Below are 22,680 nucleotides of genomic sequence, written 5' to 3'. Positions count from 1 at the left end.
AGCCTTGATACAATTTTTCGAGTCTAACAGATATTAAATCGTCAGGCATTTTCTTGACGGCAAAGGTCTCGCGGTGGATGTTGTAATGCGTACATTAATTTCTGGAGCAACCTCTCTAATTCGTGCAACTACACCGTTATGTCGGCTTGTCATTGCTCTAGCACCGTCTGTACAAATTCAGACGCATTTTATCCAGTCGAGGCCATTCTCTTCGATAAATTTATTCAGAAGCTGAAATATGTGCTCTCCTGTAGTTCCTGTTGGTAGCGGTTTACAGAACAGAAAGCCTTCATGGGACGTACCCTCAAACTCGTATCTAACGTAAACGAGCAAATTGACCAAATCGACTACAGACTCATCTAATTGCAGTGAAAAACATCTGCTCATCTTAACGCGCTCTATCAGTGTACGTTTGATATAATCCTTCATTTCAATAATTCTATGAATGACTGTGTCTTTCACGGGGAGGGGGGCAGCAAGTCGAGCTGTTTAGCAGCTTTTTCTCCACACTTAATACGTGTCAGCTCTTTTGCCAACGGTAAATACGGTTCTTCAAAATAGTGTAGTTTACCTGCTTTAGCAATCCGCAAGCTTGCATTTTTCCGCGTTTCCGTTTTTATTTCCGTATTTATTTAAAGTTTTTATTTCATGCGCATGGGAGCGAAACACAGAGACGCTCGGTGTATTTTTCTCAAATTAGAACAGTTATTAAATATTTTTCTGGTATCACGCTTTCGTGTGCTCACAAGATTACCTGCGTTCGTAGCACGTATTTCTATGCATTCCTGTGTTTACAACGTTGGCACTGTTCCAAAATCACGCACATTCTCCTTTCTCCCTATTTGCTGGACATACAGTAGCTTTTTTTAAATACAATTGGTCACTTGCATCCGTAGCACGCATTCCTATAGAGTCGTATAGAATTACAGAGTATCTCGTGTCCACTGAAGTATTAGCATGCAATGTATCGTAGTACATAGGCTGCGTATTCGACACGTATTAAAATACAAAATATGAAAACCCGTCCCGATTTTTCAGCGCACACAACACAGTTCCAGGGTCATTTGGCGTACCACAGGGCGGTACGCCACGTACCACTGCCGGTACACGTACCACAGTTTGAGAACCACTGGCATAGAGTATTGATTTGGAGCACCTAGGGTTGATCGCAAGCGTGTTGTTCAAACTCATTTTTTGTTAGTCACTAGTGTTTCCCTCCTTCGTAGGCCCGAATAATTTCATAAGCCCTGCATTAAAAATCCGGCACTGCATAACAAATAAATAAACGAGAGAACTACACGTGAGACGTTGCCATTGAACAGCACCATCTTAAAATGTCAAGATCAATTCAATGTCATTTCAATTTCATGTGCTAATTTTATTTCAGTTGTTCAGTCCAATTCTAATGATGAAACGGGCTAATGAATGTAAGGGAAAGCATTCTTAATACTCTGGTTTTAACTCTCTATTGCCTGAGGAAGTGATAGTGCTGGTCAGAGATCAGCGCTGTCACATCTCCCCTCACTTGAAGAACGCAGGGAGAAAGTGCTGCAATGGTGATGCTGGGTGGAGGAATGGGTACAGCACCCTGCATGACTGCCTGCTCTCGTTCTCTTGGCTCCTCAGCTGCCTACTTGCTCAGGTCAGTCCTGCAATGGCTTTCTTTATTCCGAACCACTGTCTGATGTCTTAGTTCTTCAGTCTCCAAAGCTCGCCTGCTCCCTGGATCTTCCTCAAGCAGCAGCCTGTTTTCCTCCCCATCACCCACCTAGAGCACCTGTGGTACGACCACCTTGATCTAGGTGCATGATCTGTAGAAGACCAGCCCAGCAAACAATATGATCAAAAAGAGAGGGAGCTTCCTGTGATGATTGTACTGTAAAAAGATAAAGCAATTAAGATTCCGTGCTTAAAGAGGTTTCTTTTTTTTCCTTTATTATTTACATTTGCAGAATTCTCCAACTCTTCACATGATACAGACAGAAACCTCAGAGGTGCAGGTCCTCTGGGGAGGGACTTGTGGGAGGTTCACAGCACAGCATGATAGATACATGTCTAGAACAGAGCTCTCAAGCTCAGCTCCTGCAGTGCCTGTGTCTTTGGAGTTTGGTCCAACCTGAATAGTCAACCTACAGTAACTATTTTTTTAAAGTAGATGTAAAGTGGCATTTTTCTTAAGGTCTTTTACAGATTATTATCACTGCATTAAAGGTACAGCTACCTATAAAGCACCCTGGAGCCTGGGTTGAAGTATTATGAAGCCAATTAGACCTATTATGTAGCGGAGACTAGGCCTCCAGGAATTGAGCTGGAGACCCTTGAACCAGAAGATCACACTGTAGCATTGTGAATTGGACCTGCATCAATGGAGACATCGATCTAGATGGTATATGCTTTTGTCAACCATGAAATGGGAGCCACAAGGGTTCTTCAATGAAGGCCGAAGAATTACAAATCTCTTCCAGCGCAAGAAATACACAGCTTTCAAGCAACATTTCCAGGGGCTAAGCCTTCGATCAGTGGTGGCTAAAGCAGTGCAGAGCAATTCCTGATGGAGGCTGAGGTGGACCGACAGGCCGAGTGGGGGCTCAGTGAGGCCAGTACAGCCCCTGAGACTGGCTGGCCCACTCCACTGAAGGGCTCTGCAAGGGAACAGGCTCAGGAGAGGAGCTGTAATTGCTGAGATATTGCTGTAAATATAGGTCTAGTAGTACAACACATATGTCAATGTGAATGGGCTATTAGCCTGAAAAAAAATTGGATTGTTGTTGCTGCTCCCGTTCAATCTAAATTGAACTTTGACTTCCCAGCCATTCACATTTAGCAGTTCAAAATCATAATCTTTCCCAATGTCATTTCTCAAAGCTGTACAGCATATACTGTAATACAGTATGCCAATCCCTATTCTCTTCTAATTGAGTCTTGTACAGCTTTCAGCAGGCCCTGTGCACCTGCCACTGTGTCGCTCCTCGCTCTGCGTAGGGTCCCAACCTCCTTGTCCTACAACCAGGGTACTGGCCCTCAGCCAGGCAAGTTCAGCCAGATTACTGGAGAAACTGGAGGATCAGTTTCTCTTCTGGTTTTGATTCTGGGCTTGGCCTTATTTTCACCTTCATTTGCTTCAGCTGACCTTGTTGTAATGGAGCTTTCAGCTGTCGACAATGTGAACAAGATGTGCTATAATCACACTATGACTTCCACATTAAGAACATAACAGCAGTTACAAAGTCATCCCCACCAGCCCATTTTGCTGTTAGTAGCTACTTGATCAGAAGATCTCATCCAGTTTCTTTAAAAAGCCCAGGGTATTGGCTCCAATAACATGGCTTGGTAGCTTGTTCCGTACTCCCACCACCCTCGGTGTAAAGAAGTGCCTCCTGTTGTCAGTTTTTAATGCACTCCTATGAATTTATTAAGTTGTTGTATATCCACAAGCTCAGCTAGAATGAAGACCAGAAGACACTGCAAGGATCCTGATCTCCCCCCCCTTGTTCGCAGCACACTGTCAGTATACAGAGCGTGCAGACCTTGCCCTCTAGTGATTTCTTTGATTCCAACAGGAGCCAGGATTAGGTTAGCTCTATGGACACTGCATTAAAAAGATGAGAGTTAAGACAAGATTTCCCAAATTCATGAGAGATTAGCTGAAGCACCACTGACACATATTCTTTTGGATACACTGCCTGCTTTACAGCATTCTGGGCAGCAGGCAAAGAGACAAGCTCATGAATTACTCCCTGAGTTTTCCTTCAGTGTGGAAATCTTCCTAGAAACACACTTCCTGCACTTGGCTTTCTTCAGCTTCTTAGCTTGAGCGAGAAATTCAGACACACATGCAAATTAAAAGCCACCTTTATCTACACACACACACACACAATGGTCCAAGTCATTCCACTAATAGGAGAAATTATCATCAATAAAAATGGATGCTTTACACCCTTTAAAAATGCAGCACCTTATATTAAGACTTACATACAGAATGTATCAATATAGATTTTGACAATTAAAGTCAACTTTCCTGGCCTTTTAGAGCGACATTGTTTGAATTGCTCATTTGGTATATTTCAGAAATAACAATGGCAAGACTTACCAGTAAAGAGAACACAAATGTCCCACAGCTTCTGGACAACATGGCAACTACTCCTAAGTGTATATATAAGTGATCATGTTCATATGCAACCAGAAAACAGAAAACTCATCACAGTCAACTATGCACTGCTTACATTACAGTGGAACAACATCCATACACAGACAAGACACTGAAAAACTACTACTGGCCAAACTTAAACTGTCCTCAGCCTGGGCGGCACATCACTGTACACAAAATGTGCCGCGGTGCTATAGCTTGAAAAAAGACAAAAATGTGTCATCTTTGAAGCTATAGTAAAATCTACACCCTGCATTCATAAACATCACCTCACCAATTCCCCACAGAGTTAGCGCTGCTGCCTAATGGCTCTTGGACTCAATTTGGGACTGGGGTGTCTTCTGTGTGGAGTTTGCGTGTTCTCTCTGTGTGTTCTTGTGCAGTGTCTCCAGATGCTCCAGGTTGCTCCCATCTTCCAAAAACAAGCTGGTTCAGTTGAGTGTCGTGTGCTTATGTGAGGCATGAAACAACCCTCCTGTCCAGGGTGCCGTGCTGCCACAGCGCTTACCAGGAATGAGCATTCTTCTGTTGCTGGATGGATGGGTAGCTCATGGCCTCAAACCCCTGTGTTCATGACAGGACAAAGACATGAAGCTGTCTGCCCCCTGCAAGCAGACCCTGAGCCACTGCAAGGCGGACAGTTTAATTTAGGACAGTAGTAGTTAAAAACCTGTCACCTGGCCTGAGGAACAAAACAAGACAGAAGCAAGTACAGAATGTAGTTCTTGCCAATGACCTGACAATTATGACATTTTACCACACTTGATTGAGATGCTGTGTTTTTCACAGGTTGCCGTGAGCCCATCTCGCCGCTCCCTCTCTCTGACAGCTGGCGGTGCCATCGTGGGCACCGGCGATCTAGAACCGCAGAGCCTTCGGCACTTCCCAGGGGAACTCCTTTCTCCCAAAGTGTCCGTAACACGCGGTCTTTTGGTAGATTGGACGTTTGAGGTCCAGGTCCCTGAAATTTCAGATGTAAAACCATGGTTACCTCCTACTTCAAACACATTAGCAATTTCCTCCAAATGGATTTTGTGGATTGGTTTTCTTAGTTTCTGATATTTTTTAATAAACCTTTTCTGTTTAAATAATTGGTTAAATTAAATAGTTGGATTTCATGACACAAGACAATTCCTGGGCTCTAGTATTCATTTTAGAGTGGATACACTTAAAACAACTACAGTGTGACTGAAAACTGCTGTGTGTATAATCTAAGGAACAAGCAGAGGTTAATTCCACACCACACAGTGGCAACTGGGGAGAAACTCATCGTGTCTGAAGTGGGAAGACCTGAAGAAGCTAAACAACCAGATTGTAGTTATATTCTTCACTTTTGACTGTACAGTGATGAATTAACTTCTACACCATCCCTGGTTACTCAGTCTTCAAGCATTCTGTATCACAAGAAAAAGTGAGACGTTCACCTGACGATGACCCCAGGTCGGAGGTCAAAGTTCTTGTCCACAATCTCCAGCAGTTCCTTCTCGGTCTTTTCGGAAGAGCCGTAGGTGAAAAGGGAGATGGACAAGGGGCGTGCCACTCCTATGGCATAGGACACCTGCGCCACAGGGAGAGAGAAAGAGAACTCTATTTAAAACAGGAGAAGGAATTTCTACAGTATATTCTCTCATCCATTTTCAGGACAGACAGTTCAATCAGAAAGACTCAGCTTCACAATCCCTGCACTGCACAGGGAGAATGAGGACCTGCAGATGTACCACTGTCAGGGCCATCTGCATTGCGGCTCACTGAGAGCTGCGCAGTGCCTTCGGGGGAGTATGTGCCGATTGTGCCCTCTCGTTAATGTGAGCACGCAGGCACCTGGAAATTTACATAGAACATGAAAAGGGCCCCAGCTAACAACCTGTGTACCCCAGCCAGGGGAATCCTGATCAATGCTGGCCAGTGAAATGGCGCAGGCTCAAACCTGCGATGTCTGGGCCACAGTGCTCTACCAGAGGCTCCGGACTCCTTTACTGGCTGAGCCACAGAAGATATACAGTATTTTTCTGTGTAATTTGAATGTATACTGAGAGACAATGTAAATATTTTGTGACTAGACTGATACAGAATGATTGTGACACAGCAGATGTCACTGATGCGTGGTAATGACTGTGACCACCTTGTGCCCTGAGACATGCCTGACGTCCACCAGGCACTGACTGTCACAGATCTCTTAGAAGTGCTTGTGGGAAACTAGTCCAGGATGTCTCCTGCCTCAGGCCTATTGTCTGATGAGTTAGTCCCTGGACCACTGTGAACCTGTGTTGTATTTCTCTTCCAGCAATGTCATGACATAGCCACTAGATGTCACTAATGCACTGATGAGGCTGTTCCTTCACAAATGACAGGCATTCCTAAAGTCTGACCACAAGGGCAGGCAGGCAGAGTACAGACATGCGAACAAGTGCAACAGACAGCCATTTCTGCTAGCGTTCATGGAAAAGAATGAACACCAACTGTTTGTACCCATTTGTGTCCCTTCACAGACGCTGACGAAAGGAGGATCTCAAGGAATACATGTTTCCTCAGACTGGGATCACAGCTCTCCCTAGCACTCAGTGATCCATTATTAGTCCTCTCTTTTTTACTGTCATTCTCACCTCTTCTTTCCTTCACTCTCCTGCTACATCTTTTCCCCTCATATTACTGCTCTCCTCCCGTGCGCCAAAGCACTGTGTATTTTTGTTTCAGCCTGTGACCGACCTCCCTTCCTCCTTTTGCAGCCCCTCTCTGACCTCTTCAAGCTGTGCGTTTTGACCTGTCAGAGCTGGTCCTTTTGGAAGAGGCACTTTTCAAGCACTGCTGACAGGAGCTTACTGTAGCAGACTTCTGGAAAGAATGAACTCACCTGAACCAGCACTCTCCTGCACAGCTCGGCCTTGACCAGCGACTTGGCCACCCAGCGGGCAGCATAGGCAGCCGACCGGTCCACCTTGGTGTAGTCTTTGCCCGAGAAGGCCCCTCCTCCGTGCGCACCCCACCCCCCGTATGTGTCCACGATGATCTTCCTGCCGGTCACGCCCGCGTCGCCCTGCACAGACACAGAGACAGAACAGGGTTTATCAGCTGGCCCATAACGAAATGTGTGTTTTGAGCAGTCCCACTTTCTTCTGGGGAATACCGAGATACAGGTGACCATGCTGGAGAGTTAAGGTGTACTGTATGTACACTGGGGTTCCAGACCAGCACAGAGTCAATGCACATTCCCATTCACAGCTACATTTTCAGACAACTGCCCTTAGACTAGGGTTTTTTGAGAAAAAAGCTTTTTAAATAATGCCTATCCCATTTACATCCCCTGAAAAGTTTATCAACTTGTGTGATGTTTAGTTACTACAAAACTCTTACTCATTTCAGGGGCAGACTATAGCCACATGACACACAGGCAGTGTTTAGAACAAAAGATAAACAGTTGGCTCTTGTAAAGGAAGAACTGCATTTGTTATCTACAGCTGTAGGCCAGTTGGAAGTGCAGCTTAAGGATCCACTTTCAGGGTTCAGCACTTTGCAGATTCCATTATATCATTTGAATGCTTTTGGAACCAAGGAGTGATCTATCTCCTGTCCTTTGAGCATGAGGCGCAGGATAATAGAAGATAATAGAAGATACCTGGAGACTGTACTGTAAATAATAAGAATTAAAACAGATTTTTACAGCGCTGTGATATAGCGATGCGTCTCTTCACAGGAATAAAGATGGGCTCCTACAATGTTGTGTGGCAGAAGGTTAGGGGCGAAGACACAGAATCACAAAGCAAGGAGGGCAGGTAGGTGGCGCACCTGAGGTCCCCCAATGACGAAACGCCCACTGGGCTGCAGGTGGTAGACAGTCTTGTCGTCCAGGTACTTGGCAGGAACGACGGCCTTGATCACCTTCTCCTTCAGCACCTGCTGCATGTCCTCCAGAGTCACCCCGTCATCATGCTGCACAGAGATCACCACTGTGTGCACCCTCACAGGGATCACCGCTCCCTTCTCCTGCACGTAGTGCACCGTCACCTGGAGCACAGGAAGCGGGCAGCGAGAGAGGTGACACAACCCAACGCCACACTCAGACTGGAGCAGGACATCAGAGCAAGGATTCACGCCCTAACTTCTGGGGAGATTTTGCACAATTTAAAATCAAGACTGTTCGACGGTGAAGTCTCTTGAAATCATTACTGAGAAATCAAGAACTGGGAAAATCTGACAAACCGAACCTCCAAAGACACTAATTTATGCAATTAATCTTGGCCAGGACCAAGACTGGACCATCCTGTTTTGGTGGTCCACAAGTGAACACCAAACAACAAATCTAGTTAAACTATTTAGTGCCTATTCACACTTTTCAAAGTCAGAGAACCCCATGCCACACACAAACCACAGGGCACAAGTCGGAACTATGTGGAAGTGCACCAAGTGCAGTAGGTTCTTCTTTACACAATGTGTTGTATGAGAATGGAACAAGCTACCCAGCTATGTTGTTGATGGCAATACCCTGGCTTCTTTAAGGAAACAGCTGGATGGGATCCTAGGATGAATTAGTTACAGTATTAACAACCAAACATGATTGGCCAAATGGCCTCCGTGTCTACTGTAAGCTTTCCTATGTTCATACGACACTCCAGGACAAGGGTAGAAGGATGCCATTTCATAGCATCTCCAAACTGGACCTTTATCTTGAAATGACTTCAATCACTTAGTACTGATGTTTCAGCTTCCATGGCTAGAACTAACTTGGACATCTGTGTTTCTTCAATGCCAAGAGAAACAGGTGGCAACAGCAAATTTTCAACTACATGGTTGGCTGATGAAGTGTTATACAGTATGCAATGTGAGAAGTCACTGAAAGGTTCATGTCCCAGGATAGGAAGGACAGGCACCGGCCACAGGCTCCCTGTCTTAGAGGCTGTTGGTAAACCAACAGCCCGCGATTTAAAACACCGGTTAATATTGTATTGGTATATCTTCCCAAACTGGACTCTCTCAATGTTAATGAATGTGGTTCATCGTTACAATCCCCGGACCTGTGCATGCACTCCTCCAGCACGACTACTGGCCTGACAGCCAGCAAGCTCCATAGCGCCTACAGGAGAGTGCTGGTCTCATGGGGCATCTCTCATTGACAACACTGCAAACTCACATGAGTGCAGGACTTTTCTGGGGTCACTGTAAAATGTCAGGCTGCAGATACCATGAACCCAGAACCACTAAACAGACATTCCAAGGAACCTTAAGCTGATTTCACAGGCTTCAACCAGTAAGGTACTCAATCTGAAGTCCAAGAGTCTTTACTGGCTGAGCCACTGCACTACCACCACACCATGAGTCTCTTTAACCTTACAGTGGTCAGGCTCAGTGGTCTGCAGAACTGGAGCTGAGAAAACCTACTCTATGTTTCCATGGCTTTCCACCATGCGGGACAAGGTTTTCTGCTCCAGCTTGACAGGACAAAAGGACAGCTTGATCAAATTCTCTACCAAACACACCTGTCTGGTTCTACACAGAAGTTCTGTTATGGCCTGTGCTATCTCTTTCCATGTGCTGGAGCAGCACTGATGTTGACAGGGTGTTCCAAGCGATGTTAAGAGAATCAGCCTGACTTGTCTCTCTCCACAATGATGCTCCTCAAATTGTAGGTCTCTATCATGCATATCTATGAATTTGTAAACAATATTTATAAATATTTAAGCGGAAATACAGAAGAAATGTGGGCAACTGAAATACAAGATAACAGTCATTGCAGAGGCCAAAGTGCAGCACCATTTTTTTTGTGGGATTATTGCAAGCTGAGAGAGGGACACTCGCCTGGGTTTTGGAGTCAGGGCGCAGCCAGGGAACAGCCCCATTGCGTCGCAGCTCTGCCATCCTGGCGTTCAGCTTGTGTGCCAGGATGATGGTCAGGGGCATGCACTCCTCTGTCTCATCCGTGGCATAGCCGAACATCAAACCCTGCCGAGACACAGAAACAGACCATTTCAGCACTCAAGAACAGCTTGCTGCACTTCCTCTGAACTGGGACTGTGAGATCATCTTGCTCCTACTAGAGATCTCCCTGGGTGTGAGGAAGGCCTACGGCTTAGATCCGCCTGACCTGTCCAGCTGCAGCAACTGTTCAAGTAAAGATGTCTAAAAAGAGTAACGAAGCTCTAAACTATGTGCTGCCTAGAGAGAGGGACAAAGAGACAGAGAGAGAGAGGGCTGAAAGAGCAGATGAGCAAGGTGAATGACTTGAATGTAGACTTTGGCTACATTTGGTTGGACTGTTTGTTGATTCTGTAAATTCAGCACATCTGGGTGGATAACAAAGAGTGAGTCAGCTCTCTAAAACCACTGCATTTTGTGTTTTGGCATTTGTTGGGGGTTAATAATAAATAAAATCACCAATGCTGTATAAAAGTATTCAAATCTTTGCACAGTTTTCAAATTTTCTTGCTTTAAAGCTGGTAGTTATGACACCTGACACTAAGCAGCAATTAATATCCGCTATACAATCTACTCCACACATTCAAAGCAGTACATTTAAGGAAATTAATACATAACACGAAAAAGTGTAAAAGTAATTTTCGCTAATGATGATTTTGAAAAAGTTACAGAGTACAATAATAAATGGCACTGTGGCTAAAGAGCAACGGAGCAATGGCACTGTGGCTAAGGATCTGTGCCTGAGGCTTGAAGGTTGCTGGTTCAAATCCTGTGGCTGGCAGAGGAATCCTACTCCGTTGGGCCCCTGAGCAAGGCCCTTAACCCCAGCTGCTCCAGGGGTGCTGTATAAATGGCTGACCCTGCGCTCTGACCCCAAGCATCTCTCTCCCAGTCTGTGTGCCTGTGTGTCTCATGGAGAGCAAGCTGGGGGTATGTGAAAAGACAAATTCCTAATGCAAGAAATTGTATATGGCTGATAAAGTGATATTATCTTACCTTACAATGGCTGAGATGTGAGCAAAAGTCCATGTGTCAACAATAGTCCAGTCACTCTAAAAAGTGGGCTTTTATGGAGCTGAAAAAATTGTCTCTTGTCCCAGTTTGTTTGCTACAAAGAACGTGAGTGAAGCTCCAAATGTCAGAAAAAAGTGTTACATCTGACACAAGTCAACAGTATCCCTGCTGTCAAGAATGGCAGTGGAAGCACTGTGCTGTAGATCTGCTTCTAATCAGCTGAAACTGGGAAACTTATCAAGACTGAAGGGAATATACAGTAAATGGAACAAACTACAAGTGAATCACGGTGGAGATCTTGCTTCACAGACACAAATTCATATTCAGCCGGACAAACATCTAACACACAAGAATAAAGTGACACCAATGGGAATGAGCCAAAATTGCACTAGGCTGGTGTGCAATGTTTGGAGACTTACTCATGTCTTGTGGTAATACAGTAAGTGCTTGGAAAGGTGCTTCCAGCATTCACAGGTTTGAATACTTATGCAATCTACATATTTCAATATTTATCTTTAGCTTTTATTGATATTTACTGTGACCTACTTTACCCTTAGAAGTCTTCAATTTGGGCATTCAGGTTTTGAATAAAACATTTAGTTTAAAAAAATATATGTAATTTGTAATTTGTGTAATTTCACAAAATACTTTTGCGAGACACTGTATACCAAGGGCCCAAGACATAATGCACTACATTGTCCTGCTAGTCTCCTCCGCCTCCCATTTTCCCTCTGTCACTGAGCTGTGCTCTGTCTCCTTCAGTGTCTGAATCGTGTCTCCATCTCCGCCATTACCCTATTGCCTCTGTACCTGATCCCCAGCTCCAATGTCCTCTTCATTCCTGTCCAGGTGGACACCCTGTGCAATATCAGGAGACTGCTGCTCCAGAGCTACCAGCACATTGCAGGTCTTGAAGTCAAAGCCTGAGGAAAGCAGAACAGAGGTCCATCTCTGAACACCAAAGCACGACACTTGTAGATGTTCTGCACAGGCTCTCAAAACACTAGCAGACGCTCCCTGTGCAACTGGCCTAGTCTGAATGCTGAAAAACTTGATTCAAACTCCCCCTTTTTCTTTGTTAACTTTCTTAATGAAAATGGCTGGACATGAAGTTTGTACTTTGAAGTGCAATGATTTAATGATTTCAACAGAATGAACTGAATCTCATTTGATTAAATAGAATCAAATGAAATATGACTTCCAGAGAGAATCAAATAAGTACTGTAGATCTCCTGCCCTGTTACTGCTCGCCATGCTTATGTGGAGTCAGTACTATTATCTACAATATATTCTATTCCAGGCTTTGCATGCTAGTAAATCACTCAAAATTTGGTGGACTCAATGAGGTCTCTAAGCAAATGAGGCAATGACAACTCTCATAACGGCGATTCCGAGACACAGCCACACCATGTCAGTGACGTCCTATAAATCACACAGTCAGTTCCCGGGGTTTTTACTGTTGTGGCTTGTATATAATTGTAAATAGGTGTGTTATTGTATTTGTATGTGGGTGTTTAAAAGTTCTCACACCAACTTCCTAAGGCAGCCATATGCTGCGTTTGTAGATTTCAGCCTATGGAGATTCTTTGGCGCAATTAGCCTTTACTCAGTGAAACATAACTCCCAAGTTATGAAACATGCTCTCGATTATTAAGAGATTCATCATGAATCTGAATTGATGGTGCTGGGGTGCGTGCATATTACGCTTGCTGATGGAGATTTCATTCTGATGCCTCAAGAACCAAGTTGACAATGGTCTAAACATCCATTTCTGTCCAAGAAAGTGCATCATCCGAGAATGATGGTAATGAAATTCTATGACTGATGTCAGAGGTTTAATGGTTAGGAAATCAAATAATTTATCAACCATTCTGTAAGTCAGCTGCACTCCAGCAGTGAGAAAAATGGAGCATGGCACCCCAAAATATGGCAAATAGAGTTGGGGCAGTGACACACCCTTGTTCACTCCAGTCCAGGCTGTGTAATGGATCCATTAGTTAGGATTACCATTCACATCATCTTAATTTTGGAATGACATCCACATTTTAAGAGACTTTTAAAGAGACTTTGACTTTGACTCATGATTCAAAGTTAAACATCTTTGTCAAGTCAAAGAATGCTAAGTCGAAAGGCTGCTGTGGCTCCCAGTATTGTTTCCTCTAATTGACAGGTTGTAAAAATCAAGCTGGCCTTAAATCTTCAAGGTCTGAACCTACTCTGGGACTCCAAGATAAACTCTTAGCAAAAGCAAAGAGACTATTTAGCAGAATTCTTATTCAGATCCCACAGGGGCCAATGGAGAGATCCCTCTGTCAGAGTTGGCTTTTTGTCCTTTTTGTGAAGATTGTGAAGACCATAATCATAGCATGGTTTAAATAATTAGAGGATACCTTTTTGGACAATTAGCACTCTTTCAAACTGACCAGCCAGGCTTGTGTGCCCAACACTGTACATAAAATGTCAAGGGCCAAAGGAGGAAGTGAAGCAAGGAGAGAAACGTGAGAGCTCTCCAGTGCTGCAGAGTTCCTTATTGACAAACCGAAGCCTATCAGGTACAGGGCTCTGAAAGGAGCTATGTATTTCAGATTTGTAACACTGTTTAAGTTCTCTTTTAGATTTACTTATATAGTTTATATCCACCTGATAAAGTTTGTCACTCTTCCTCATACTTAGATACATTCTTGTACAGTGACCAAAGGTTTGTCCCATTTTTATTACCAGTTCAGAGTGTGGGCTCACCCGTGGAAGTTTATTGATTCTATGGAGTTCTAGTCATCAAACAGCCGATGCCCCTGTATGCCTTCCAGTATGGGTCTAGTGGGTCTAGTGGACTGATGGGATAACTCTGAGCTGTGCGCGTGCAGCAATATCTTGGCACCTTTTTCAAGCAATTCAGCTCTCACTTAAGATGTTAATAGCCTGCCTGTACAGCCATGCCCAGCACATGCCTATTTAAGTTATTTTCTTCGGAGCTCTGGAATTGCAGTGGTATGATTCTGCGCAGGTTCGGGAGCTAAGAACCCCCCACGCCCCTGCACCTAGCAAAGCTGTGGCTGACCCTTTGCTGAGTCGTCATAGCCGATGTGCTTGATGGTGTCCCTCACCACCTTCTGGTAGTCCACCACCGCCCGAGAGGTGATCTCCCCGCACAGCAGCACCATGCCAGTCTTGCACACGGTCTCTGCAAAGACATACACACACACACACACACACACTGCATCAAGACGTGTCCTAAACACGCCTCCTCATTTATTGGCTGAGAGTAATGATGCATTTTCTCACAGAAGTGTTTTTAGGAGGTGGAATGCTATTTTAGAATTTAATAATGCGTGACGTCTGCAATCGGTCATTAAAATACACCTTTAAAATTGGTCTTTTATCTTTTCATGTATAATGTATATAATCCGATATATCACTTTTTACCGGGTGGTGAAAATATTTGGGTTGATCTTGTATCACAACTGAAGTGTGGCGTTACTGCAAACAGCAGTAACACAAACCTGGCCTGCCAGATTGCTTCAGTATACAGCTTTGATTTTTCTGCATAAAGATCTGGATTCTAAAGAACTGATTCTTTTCATTCAAGCAATATAGTTTAGACGTTTTCCACAACCTGGGTAGGCTTTTCTATGGCTCTGGGGTATGGTGACATAAATATTGACCTTCTGGATGAACGTCTTCATCACATCAGGCCCTGTGTAATGTGAAAAGCCGGCCTTTACCAGATGATATGTTTGTGTCTGCTCCCTTATAGGTAAAAGCTGCTTGTTTTAGCTTGGCTGAGTATGAGGATCTTTTTTCCCCATTAACCTCCTAACCCAGAAGTTCATTGCAGGATGTCAGTGAAACTGTGTTTTCCTCTTGAAAAGGTCCTGATACAAGAATCCAATGGCTGTTGACTTGTGTGCAAGATCTTCAACAGAGCCATCTTTGTTATCAAATATTACTTTAATATGACTCTCTCATTTATAACAGACAGAAAGAAGCAGTTTCTGGAGCAGTGGCCAGAATCCTGCTCTCATGTGCGCCAGGCAGAAGTGAGAGCTGTATTAACACATCAATGCATAAGTAATTCAGGTGCTGCTTTCTTTCTAGAAAGCATCCCCAGATATTTCCATTGTACGCCTGCCCCATTCTGAATCATCAAGAGAATCTTTACATCTGACTTGACCTGCATTCATCTTACTGATGAGCCATGGACTGACACACAGCACATGTCGGAGGAGCAGGGCATTCTTCACTGATGCAACTATGAAGCTTTGGATACCCCAGGAAATCACAAGGGGCCGCTGTTTCACTGTGATCTGAGCAGGAGTTAAATTGGGATTGAAAGAGGTGCAGATTCCTTGTGCTGGAATGGCACGGTAAAGGGTATAGTATCTGACATGATATGAGACCATAATTGGGCTTGCAGTTTCCTACACCCTTCTGCAGTTTATTAAAAAATGAAAACAATCCCTTATGCAATCGCTAAAGAATTTAACTTCAGGATGAGTTCCAGGTGCTATGAGTTCAAACCTAGGTCAGGTCACTGGCTGACTGTGCCCAGGATTCCCGAAGTGAGGGAAGGAGTGATGTTAGTCAGCCAGGGTTGTCTTGGTTTTCAATGCCACTGCAGTGTCCTGGGGGCTTGCAGGCACCCAGTGTTGTCAGTGAGAGGTGTGCCTCTCCTCCAATCAGCCCTGAACCTCCAGTAGGAGGCTGTGACCGTCTCAAAGATGGCTGGGTCAGAGGAGAGGCTGCAGGGCTGCAAGCTGAGATATGAGAAGCACGAAACTCGCCATTCCAAAACTGAGTGGCCATAAAACAAAAACAGAAGGAAGAAACTGTTGTTTTTTGTGAATGTTTTTTTTTAATTAATAACATATCTTCAACTAAAACATCTGTCACTAATACAACAAGTGGGGAATCCCTTCCACCCCCACACAGAACAAAACTGGTAAACAAAAGTAAACTTTCCTAACAATTCAGTCATGCTTTTAAATATTGGGAAATTCAATCACAACTCAAATCTAGCGTTGTTAGAGATCATCATGTTATCAGCAAAGAATGTCTTCCTTGCTCAGAGGAAATGCTGAAGTTGATCTTCCTCTGATATTTCATCACAATTCACTTGTATTTACATTTACTGTACATCACAATTTGCCTGTAGTTACCTAATGGTCTTCTTCTTCTTGTTTGAAACCTTTCTTATGTTTTAATGGGAAACATCAGAACTAACCCTAACACTCAACATCCTCTTGCAAATTGTACCATTTTCTACAGCGTAAGAGTTGATTCAACCCCAGCGCACAACACGCGTGTGGAACATGATAATAAAGTGCTTTGTGGAATTAACGTGAAAAAGAACAAGAACTGCAACAGACTAGTGTACGTCTGGCACTAGAAAGATCATGTGTTGAAATAATTGTATAATTGTATCCACTTAACCAATGGTAATGAAGCCCTGGAGGTTAAGAAACACTTGTGAGCAGTCACGTGGGAAATCATGGTCAAAGTCAGCTAGGGACATGACTTGGGTTCAGACTTGTGAGGTATGAATTCTGCCTACTTGCACTGGTGTCTGTTGCTCTTCCTAAAAGTCAAAGCTTTCTTCATCCCTCCCCTGCAACCTAAGCATGTGTTGAGCCCTGTATGGAAGCTAAGCAATATTTGTCTGGAAATGTGCAAATGCTTCAGAACTGAGCAGGATCACAAAGCTGAGAGTCTTATGCCAACTGCTAAAACGGATCAATCCATTAACGATAGTGTCCAACACTAAGGCAATGTCAGATTTGGCAGTGGCAAAGACAGTGGTGGTAAAAATATTGTCTCCAACTCACCACAAGCAACTTTGGCATCAGGGTCTTGTTTCAGATGGGCATCCAGCACCGCATCACTGATCTGGTCACATATTTTGTCTAGGGAAGAAAGAAGGGGAGAAAATCCTCATCCTGTTCGTTGTGCATCTTTCCTGTGAGCAACAGAGCAGATGCATTCAATAGCAAGAGCGGTGCTTGAGGTGGACTGGCTACTCCCAACACAAAAATATGTAAATGGAACTTGTTGCTGGGTTTCATTCCTCATTCTATCACATTCTGAAGAGGAAATATGACGAGTTTCCAAATGTGCACATGAAGGCCCACGCCACACATGGAGCTGGGCGTTCCTCTGGGTAGCATCTCTTCTCTCTGCAATGTGGACAGCACAGTTCTGGAAGGTAGAGGCAAGGTGTAAAAACACATTTGCTCTACTCCAAAGGCATGCTCCATGAGACACACGGTGAGAGGCTTATTTCCACCTGTCAAGGCTACAAAATGTAAAGAAAAAACTCCTGAACAGAATGCAAAACAAGTCAACAAGTAAACAAGGGTGTAACTGATGGATTTTCAGCACGTCTGAGGTCTTGAGTGGAATGTGTGTGGCTCTTTGCTCTAGGACAGTGGCCTAACCTGCTGCAGAATGAGCTCTCAGTCCAAGCCCTTCAGAGTCTTGGTGGCGACAGTATTCAGGATTTTCGTGAATTTCAGGATTTTCCCCACTTTGCTTTCAACCAGCTTTTACTTAAAACACATAAAAACCCTTAGGAATATTCAACACTGTAGACTTAAGCACTACCTTTTCTGCTTTACCATGCATTTAATACAGTATGTACCACAACAGTTTTGCAAATTTATCCCTATGGCTTAACATATTTTACCATGATTTTATCCCTCTTGACTGAACAATCCCTTTGCCACAGTACAGTAAGTTATCTTCTTGGGCTTTTGTCACTGTTGTAATGCACGTGCCTGCGTAAGTGTTGTTTCCACACCATGGCCGGTGATCAAACGCCAAATCAATCTTCCAGTAGGTCTATTTCCATGGAAGCACAGCCGGGCAGGTTATCAATATCACCAGCACATAATTAACAGCACTTACCTTGTTCCTGGCAGGGTATTTATTCCCTTTATGACATTATATTATAATTATAATTATAATATTATTATTATATAACATTATAATGCTCGGTCTTAGGGTTTGCTCCATGACTCGGCACTTGTTTCTAATGTGCTTTTGTTTGGAATTTTCTTTTGTTTGGAATGCTCCCCCGGGCGCGACTCTCGGCTACTTCCCTAGACCACAATTTGTGGATTCTCCTCCTGTGCGGTGCATCTCCAGCGTTGACCCAAATCTTCTGTTTTTGTACCCCCCCTGCATTGTCACAACCTGTTGCCTTGTTCTGAACTCTGCCAGTTGCGCTCTCTGCTGTCCTGACAGCCTGCCTCCCTCCCTCCCGTGGTCAGCTGCTCACACCACTGCTGCCTGCTGTCAGCTCTCCCTGGCTCAGGCCTCGTCTCCTCCTGCATCTGGATCCACCTCCCGCCCTGGGCGGCTGCATCCCTTCAGGTTTGTTCGACAGTCCTTTACAACTGTATTCTACATTTTTCCCTCCGGAGACAATTCAGGGAAGGTAATCATGCCAAAGCTTTTGGAGTGCTCAGCTATCTTACTGCCCTCTAACACAGAGCACCCTTCCTCTCTTTCCCTGAGCGTTAGACATGCTGTGACAGATGCTGTATTATATCTATTCTGCACCAGCCTTCTATAAAGACTAAATCATTTTGTCTATTCATTTAAAATATTTCTTTCATGTTCATTTTCTGTATTGTCTTGTATTTAAGCATGCTATCCAGTAGCACTGGTGATCAACACTGTGCCATGGTTGAACACACCTGATTGAAAAAAGGAAGACAATCGCCATGCTGCATTCTAATATATTTTATGCTGTGTCTATGTTTTAATTAAAGAGAAAAGCCTTAATCCAACTAACAGGGTGAGCTGAACCATGTAGGTCAATGAGAAGCACACAATAGGTCGGATGACAACCCAGGATGGGCACCCACAAAGCCCACCCCAGCGTTTGCAACCCTCCTGGCTGACACAGCTAAAGCTCATGCAGCGGACAAACAATGCTGCTGGTCAAACACACGGAGTGCTGAGGGATGAAGCAACTTGGAATGGGCATTGCATCAGAAAGAGCATTCGCACTGCACAGCAAGCCCAGGACAAACACCTGTTATCTGTCCTGGTGTTTACTTTTCCTTTGAATAATTCCAAGTTCCATGTTATTCTACTCTGTGCTGGAACTACTGGATGCCTGGTGCTTCTTCTTGTCACGCCGGTTTAGTCACCATATTCCTAACACTTGAAATGTTCATGTTAAGGCAGTGTACCGATATTCACTCCTGTGCATGGAAGGTGCCATGTCTTCTAGTCTCCTGGATTCCTTCAAGAAACACCTGGATGAGATCCTCAGATCCATTAACTACTACCAAGCAGGCTAGATGGGCAGAACGGACATCTCTCATTTGGACCTGTTCTTTTGTCCTTTAGTTTATATATCTTATGTTACATTTATGATGTTAGATTATGTGACGGATTACATCCTTGAGAAAGACCCAGAATGAAAACAGAGAATCTTTCTTACACTGCATTTATAAACCAAGTCTCAAAGTGCCTTTGTTGAACTTTGTTGTCCTTTTTTCTCTTCATTGGCGTTGCACGTGCCTTGCTGTAGTGTGTACTTGACCGAGCCAGTTAATCTTAGCAATCGAAAACGGCCTTCAACGTGGCATTAACACAGATATCTTCCGGTCTGATAAAGGGAAAGGGTCTGGTTAGTTCCCACAACAACAGCCTGATCTTATTTCTGTTTCTATCAAACTATCACACCCCCGTCTATATAATAGTGCCAACAATTTTCCTTTGGCCTATTACAGAATCCACGAGATCCACAGAAATTCAGTAGAGTTCTTCTGAGACAGAGCTGGTGCTTCACAGTCACAAAGCTACATTTGTGTTACAGCATGGGAAATCTCAGTGCAGTATTATAGAAATGACAGAATCCCACTTGTTAATTGATTTTAGCAGTTTCTTGTACTACATAGCCAGAGGCTGCAGCACGGAGGCTCATTAATATGAAAGTGTGAATGACACATATTTTGGGGAGATGGCACCCAATATTCTGACCATCCCTAATGAACACTTCTGAGTCAATCAGCTATTTTATATACAGTTAAATTAGTCATTTCTAAATAACAGCCAAATCAGGGTTTTCCCAACCCTGGTCTTAGGAACCCCTTCACACCTGCCAGCTGTCATTCTACCTGAGCTCATTACTTAATTGAAACTTAATTAAACTAATGAACTGTTGGACTGGAACCTTTTAACTTTTTTAAACTCAAAAGCTGAAGGTACTGAAATGCAAAAATGTAAAGGCAACCTCCATCCTGATTAGGAACTGAAATCATTAATGGATTCAAGAAAAAAATAAATCCTATTATTAAGTCAATGAACCAATCTGCGAGGCTCAGGCAGGAAAGAACAAGAATAACCCTACCATCTGGGACTGTCAACTGACCAGACACAGCATGGCCAACACGGGCACTGAGCAGAGTGCAGTGTGTTACTGCCTTACCATGCCACATCTGTTCCTGGGATTCACAGTGTTGTCAGAAACACATGGCTGCTCCAGATCGTGCTGTCCTGAAACACACTGTGGATCTCACAGTGTGTGTCAAACAGAGAGCAACCAGCAGTGGGAAAGTTGGATGATGGGGTTGGAGAGGTGACTTCAAATCTACATACTGAATTCAAATCTTAAAAAGAATTATTTCGCAACACACTCCACATGTGGTCTGATCATTTCTTAATTTGTATTTTTCTAATGCAGCTTTTTTTGAAAGACACCAGCAGATGTGAAGATGAAAAAACCTGCTAAATCACAATACAGTGATTGTCTTTCACACAAGGCCTTGAGAAAATCTAAGAAATATGAAGCAAAACCTCAATGATCTCTGTTACAGACTGACTTGGTCGCATCCTCTCTTATTTCAGACGTGTGAGAGAACTGTGGCCAATAACGGTGCAGGAGCAATGAGGTCCTGTGTTTACACGACAGACAGAAGGCAGCAGAGGGACAAACATTCATGATTGGCCTGTGCCAGAGGGTGGGCAGGGCGAGCCATGCACTATTGACTTGTCGATATGCCCGGGAATGAAGCTTTGTCTTCTAGAGGGAGCTGCCAAATCAAACATACTGTATGTCCCAAACGGTAACAGAAGCCAAGTTGTTTCAACTGGTTTAGGGCCCCATGTCCTGCAAACGTCCAGGTAAACAGGGGTCCAGGAAAACTCCTTTAAAAACAGAAATTCATCTATTGCAAACAACATGCATACTTTTCACGTTGTGCAGAAAGATTAATCATGGACGAAGGAGTAAAGTAAGGCAGGCCTGCTCTCTTTGCACTTGCAATGATCTTATTTTGACATTCAACGGAGCCTGAAGTTCTTGTCTCTCTTTGCTCCCAGACTATCAGGAGTCCTGTGAACCAAGCAGCCGGTGTGAGTGTGAAACTGTGCCATTTGAGTGACATCTGAGCTGACTGGCACAGCACACAATTCAACCTAAGTTGTAGGTGCCACAATACATCCTTTCATTTGTAAAAGTTTAAATGGGCAAATTATCTAAGGGGGCAACATGGGCATCGTAACAGTAAAAGGGAAATTAGTTTTCATTTAAGCAGAGCTATGGGAAATTAGCTGTGGTTCATTTGAAGTTAGAGAGTATGGAGCAAAAGGTTTTGAAAGACATCCTCATGGTGGTTTAGCCAGTGAGCAGCTCAGCCAGATTTGAATGGCATAAATTTAGCCAAACACAGCTCCCTCCAGCCCCCGTACAGGAGGTATACTCTGGCCATGCTTATGCAGGGAACTTTCTAAACACGCCTGCTGCAATCGTGCTCTCATTAAAGTGCACATGTTATACAATCCACATGAACTCCTTTTGGTAATGAAAAAGGTTCTCACTCACCGGGATGCCCCTCTCCAACAGACTCTGAAGTGAACATGAATGCCCCATCCTCATGCAAGGAGTCAAATAAGCCATCTGCTGGACCGTTCATTTTCAACCAGAGGATTCTGGATTACAAGGAAAACTTGGGAAAAGTACTTTTTTTTGTCAGTGATGGCTCAAGCAGACCACAAGCTGCTCTGCTCTGTTTCCACTGTACAGTTTAAGAAGTTCAGAAAGTTAGCTCTTCTCTGGCTGGATGGCTGCCTACCTCATAGGACTCTCAGGTCTCATTCCACTCATGCTCCTATATATGGCTAAGAGCAACAACCCCACATGTCATGTGAACTAGTGGGTCAGACCATTCAGCACAACAAGCGAGGGGGGTCTCAATTTTCCATAGCATTTTTGAATGCTTTGTAGCTCTACCACTTACATAGCTTTATCTGTGTTTCCACAAGTTTTGCTCCTGATCTCTTACGGATCAGCTGCAGAAATTTAACTCGGCTATGAGACTGAATCCCTGCAGGCTTTAAGGACTGAGTTTTTTCCCAAACACATCCCACCCCCCCCCCCCCCCTCCGTGCTGGGACACGCTTTCCAGACTCTGATTGTGCACTCCAGAGAGGAAGGCTCTGGGCATTCACTCCCTGTTATTCAGGAAAATGCCGAGTGTACTTTTAAAAAAAAAAATCCAACGCTTTAGGTTGACCTTATGGAGAATGGAATCCTTATTAGCCAACTGAATCATTTTTTTGCAGTCCTGACAGATGTGCTTTCCTATTTTCCACATACATTG

The 22,680-nt window shown here is 44.0% G+C and overlaps 1 protein-coding gene across 2 annotated transcripts; it reads right to left on the bottom strand.

The window, feature by feature from the left end:
• Window positions 1-3,836: 3,836 nt before the first annotated feature.
• On the bottom strand, window positions 3,837-22,158 carry mat1a (methionine adenosyltransferase 1A). Of its 2 annotated transcripts, XM_088917892.1 has the most exons (9): window positions 21,903-22,158; window positions 16,891-16,968; window positions 14,127-14,249; window positions 11,879-11,991; window positions 9,938-10,081; window positions 7,931-8,149; window positions 6,999-7,181; window positions 5,572-5,705; window positions 3,837-5,108 (listed from the first exon to the last, which is right to left on the bottom strand). In XM_088917892.1, the coding sequence occupies exons 1-9, from the start codon at window positions 21,991-21,993 to the stop codon at window positions 5,006-5,008; spliced, it is 1,188 nt and encodes a 395-aa protein (XP_088774018.1). In that variant the 5' UTR covers window positions 21,994-22,158; the 3' UTR covers window positions 3,837-5,005. The 2 variants fall into 2 exon arrangements, with proteins under 2 accessions (XP_088774018.1, XP_088774019.1); XM_088917893.1 differs by lacking the exon at window positions 14,127-14,249.
• Window positions 22,159-22,680: the final 522 nt, after the last annotated feature.

Source organism: Atractosteus spatula, chromosome 5, assembly GCF_055471065.1.
Source record: "Atractosteus spatula isolate fAtrSpa1 chromosome 5, fAtrSpa1.hap1, whole genome shotgun sequence".
NCBI classification, from domain to species: domain Eukaryota; kingdom Metazoa; phylum Chordata; class Actinopteri; order Semionotiformes; family Lepisosteidae; genus Atractosteus; species Atractosteus spatula.
The sequence above is the reverse complement of the archived record's forward strand: the minus strand, read 5'-3'. Positions and strand labels throughout refer to the sequence as shown.

Excerpts from the sequence above, each read along its gene's own strand:
- mat1a (XM_088917892.1), bottom strand. The coding sequence starts at position 21,993 with ATGAACGGTCCAGCAGATGGCTTATTTGACTCCTTGCATGAGGATGGG. Across the intron at positions 14,250-16,890 it reads TGATGCCAAAGTTGCTTGTG|AGACCGTGTGCAAGACTGGC; the intron begins GTGAGTTGGAGA and ends ATGTCTTTGCAG. Across the intron at positions 11,992-14,126 it reads CTATGACGACTCAGCAAAGG|GCTTTGACTTCAAGACCTGC; the intron begins GTCAGCCACAGC and ends TGCTTTCCTCAG.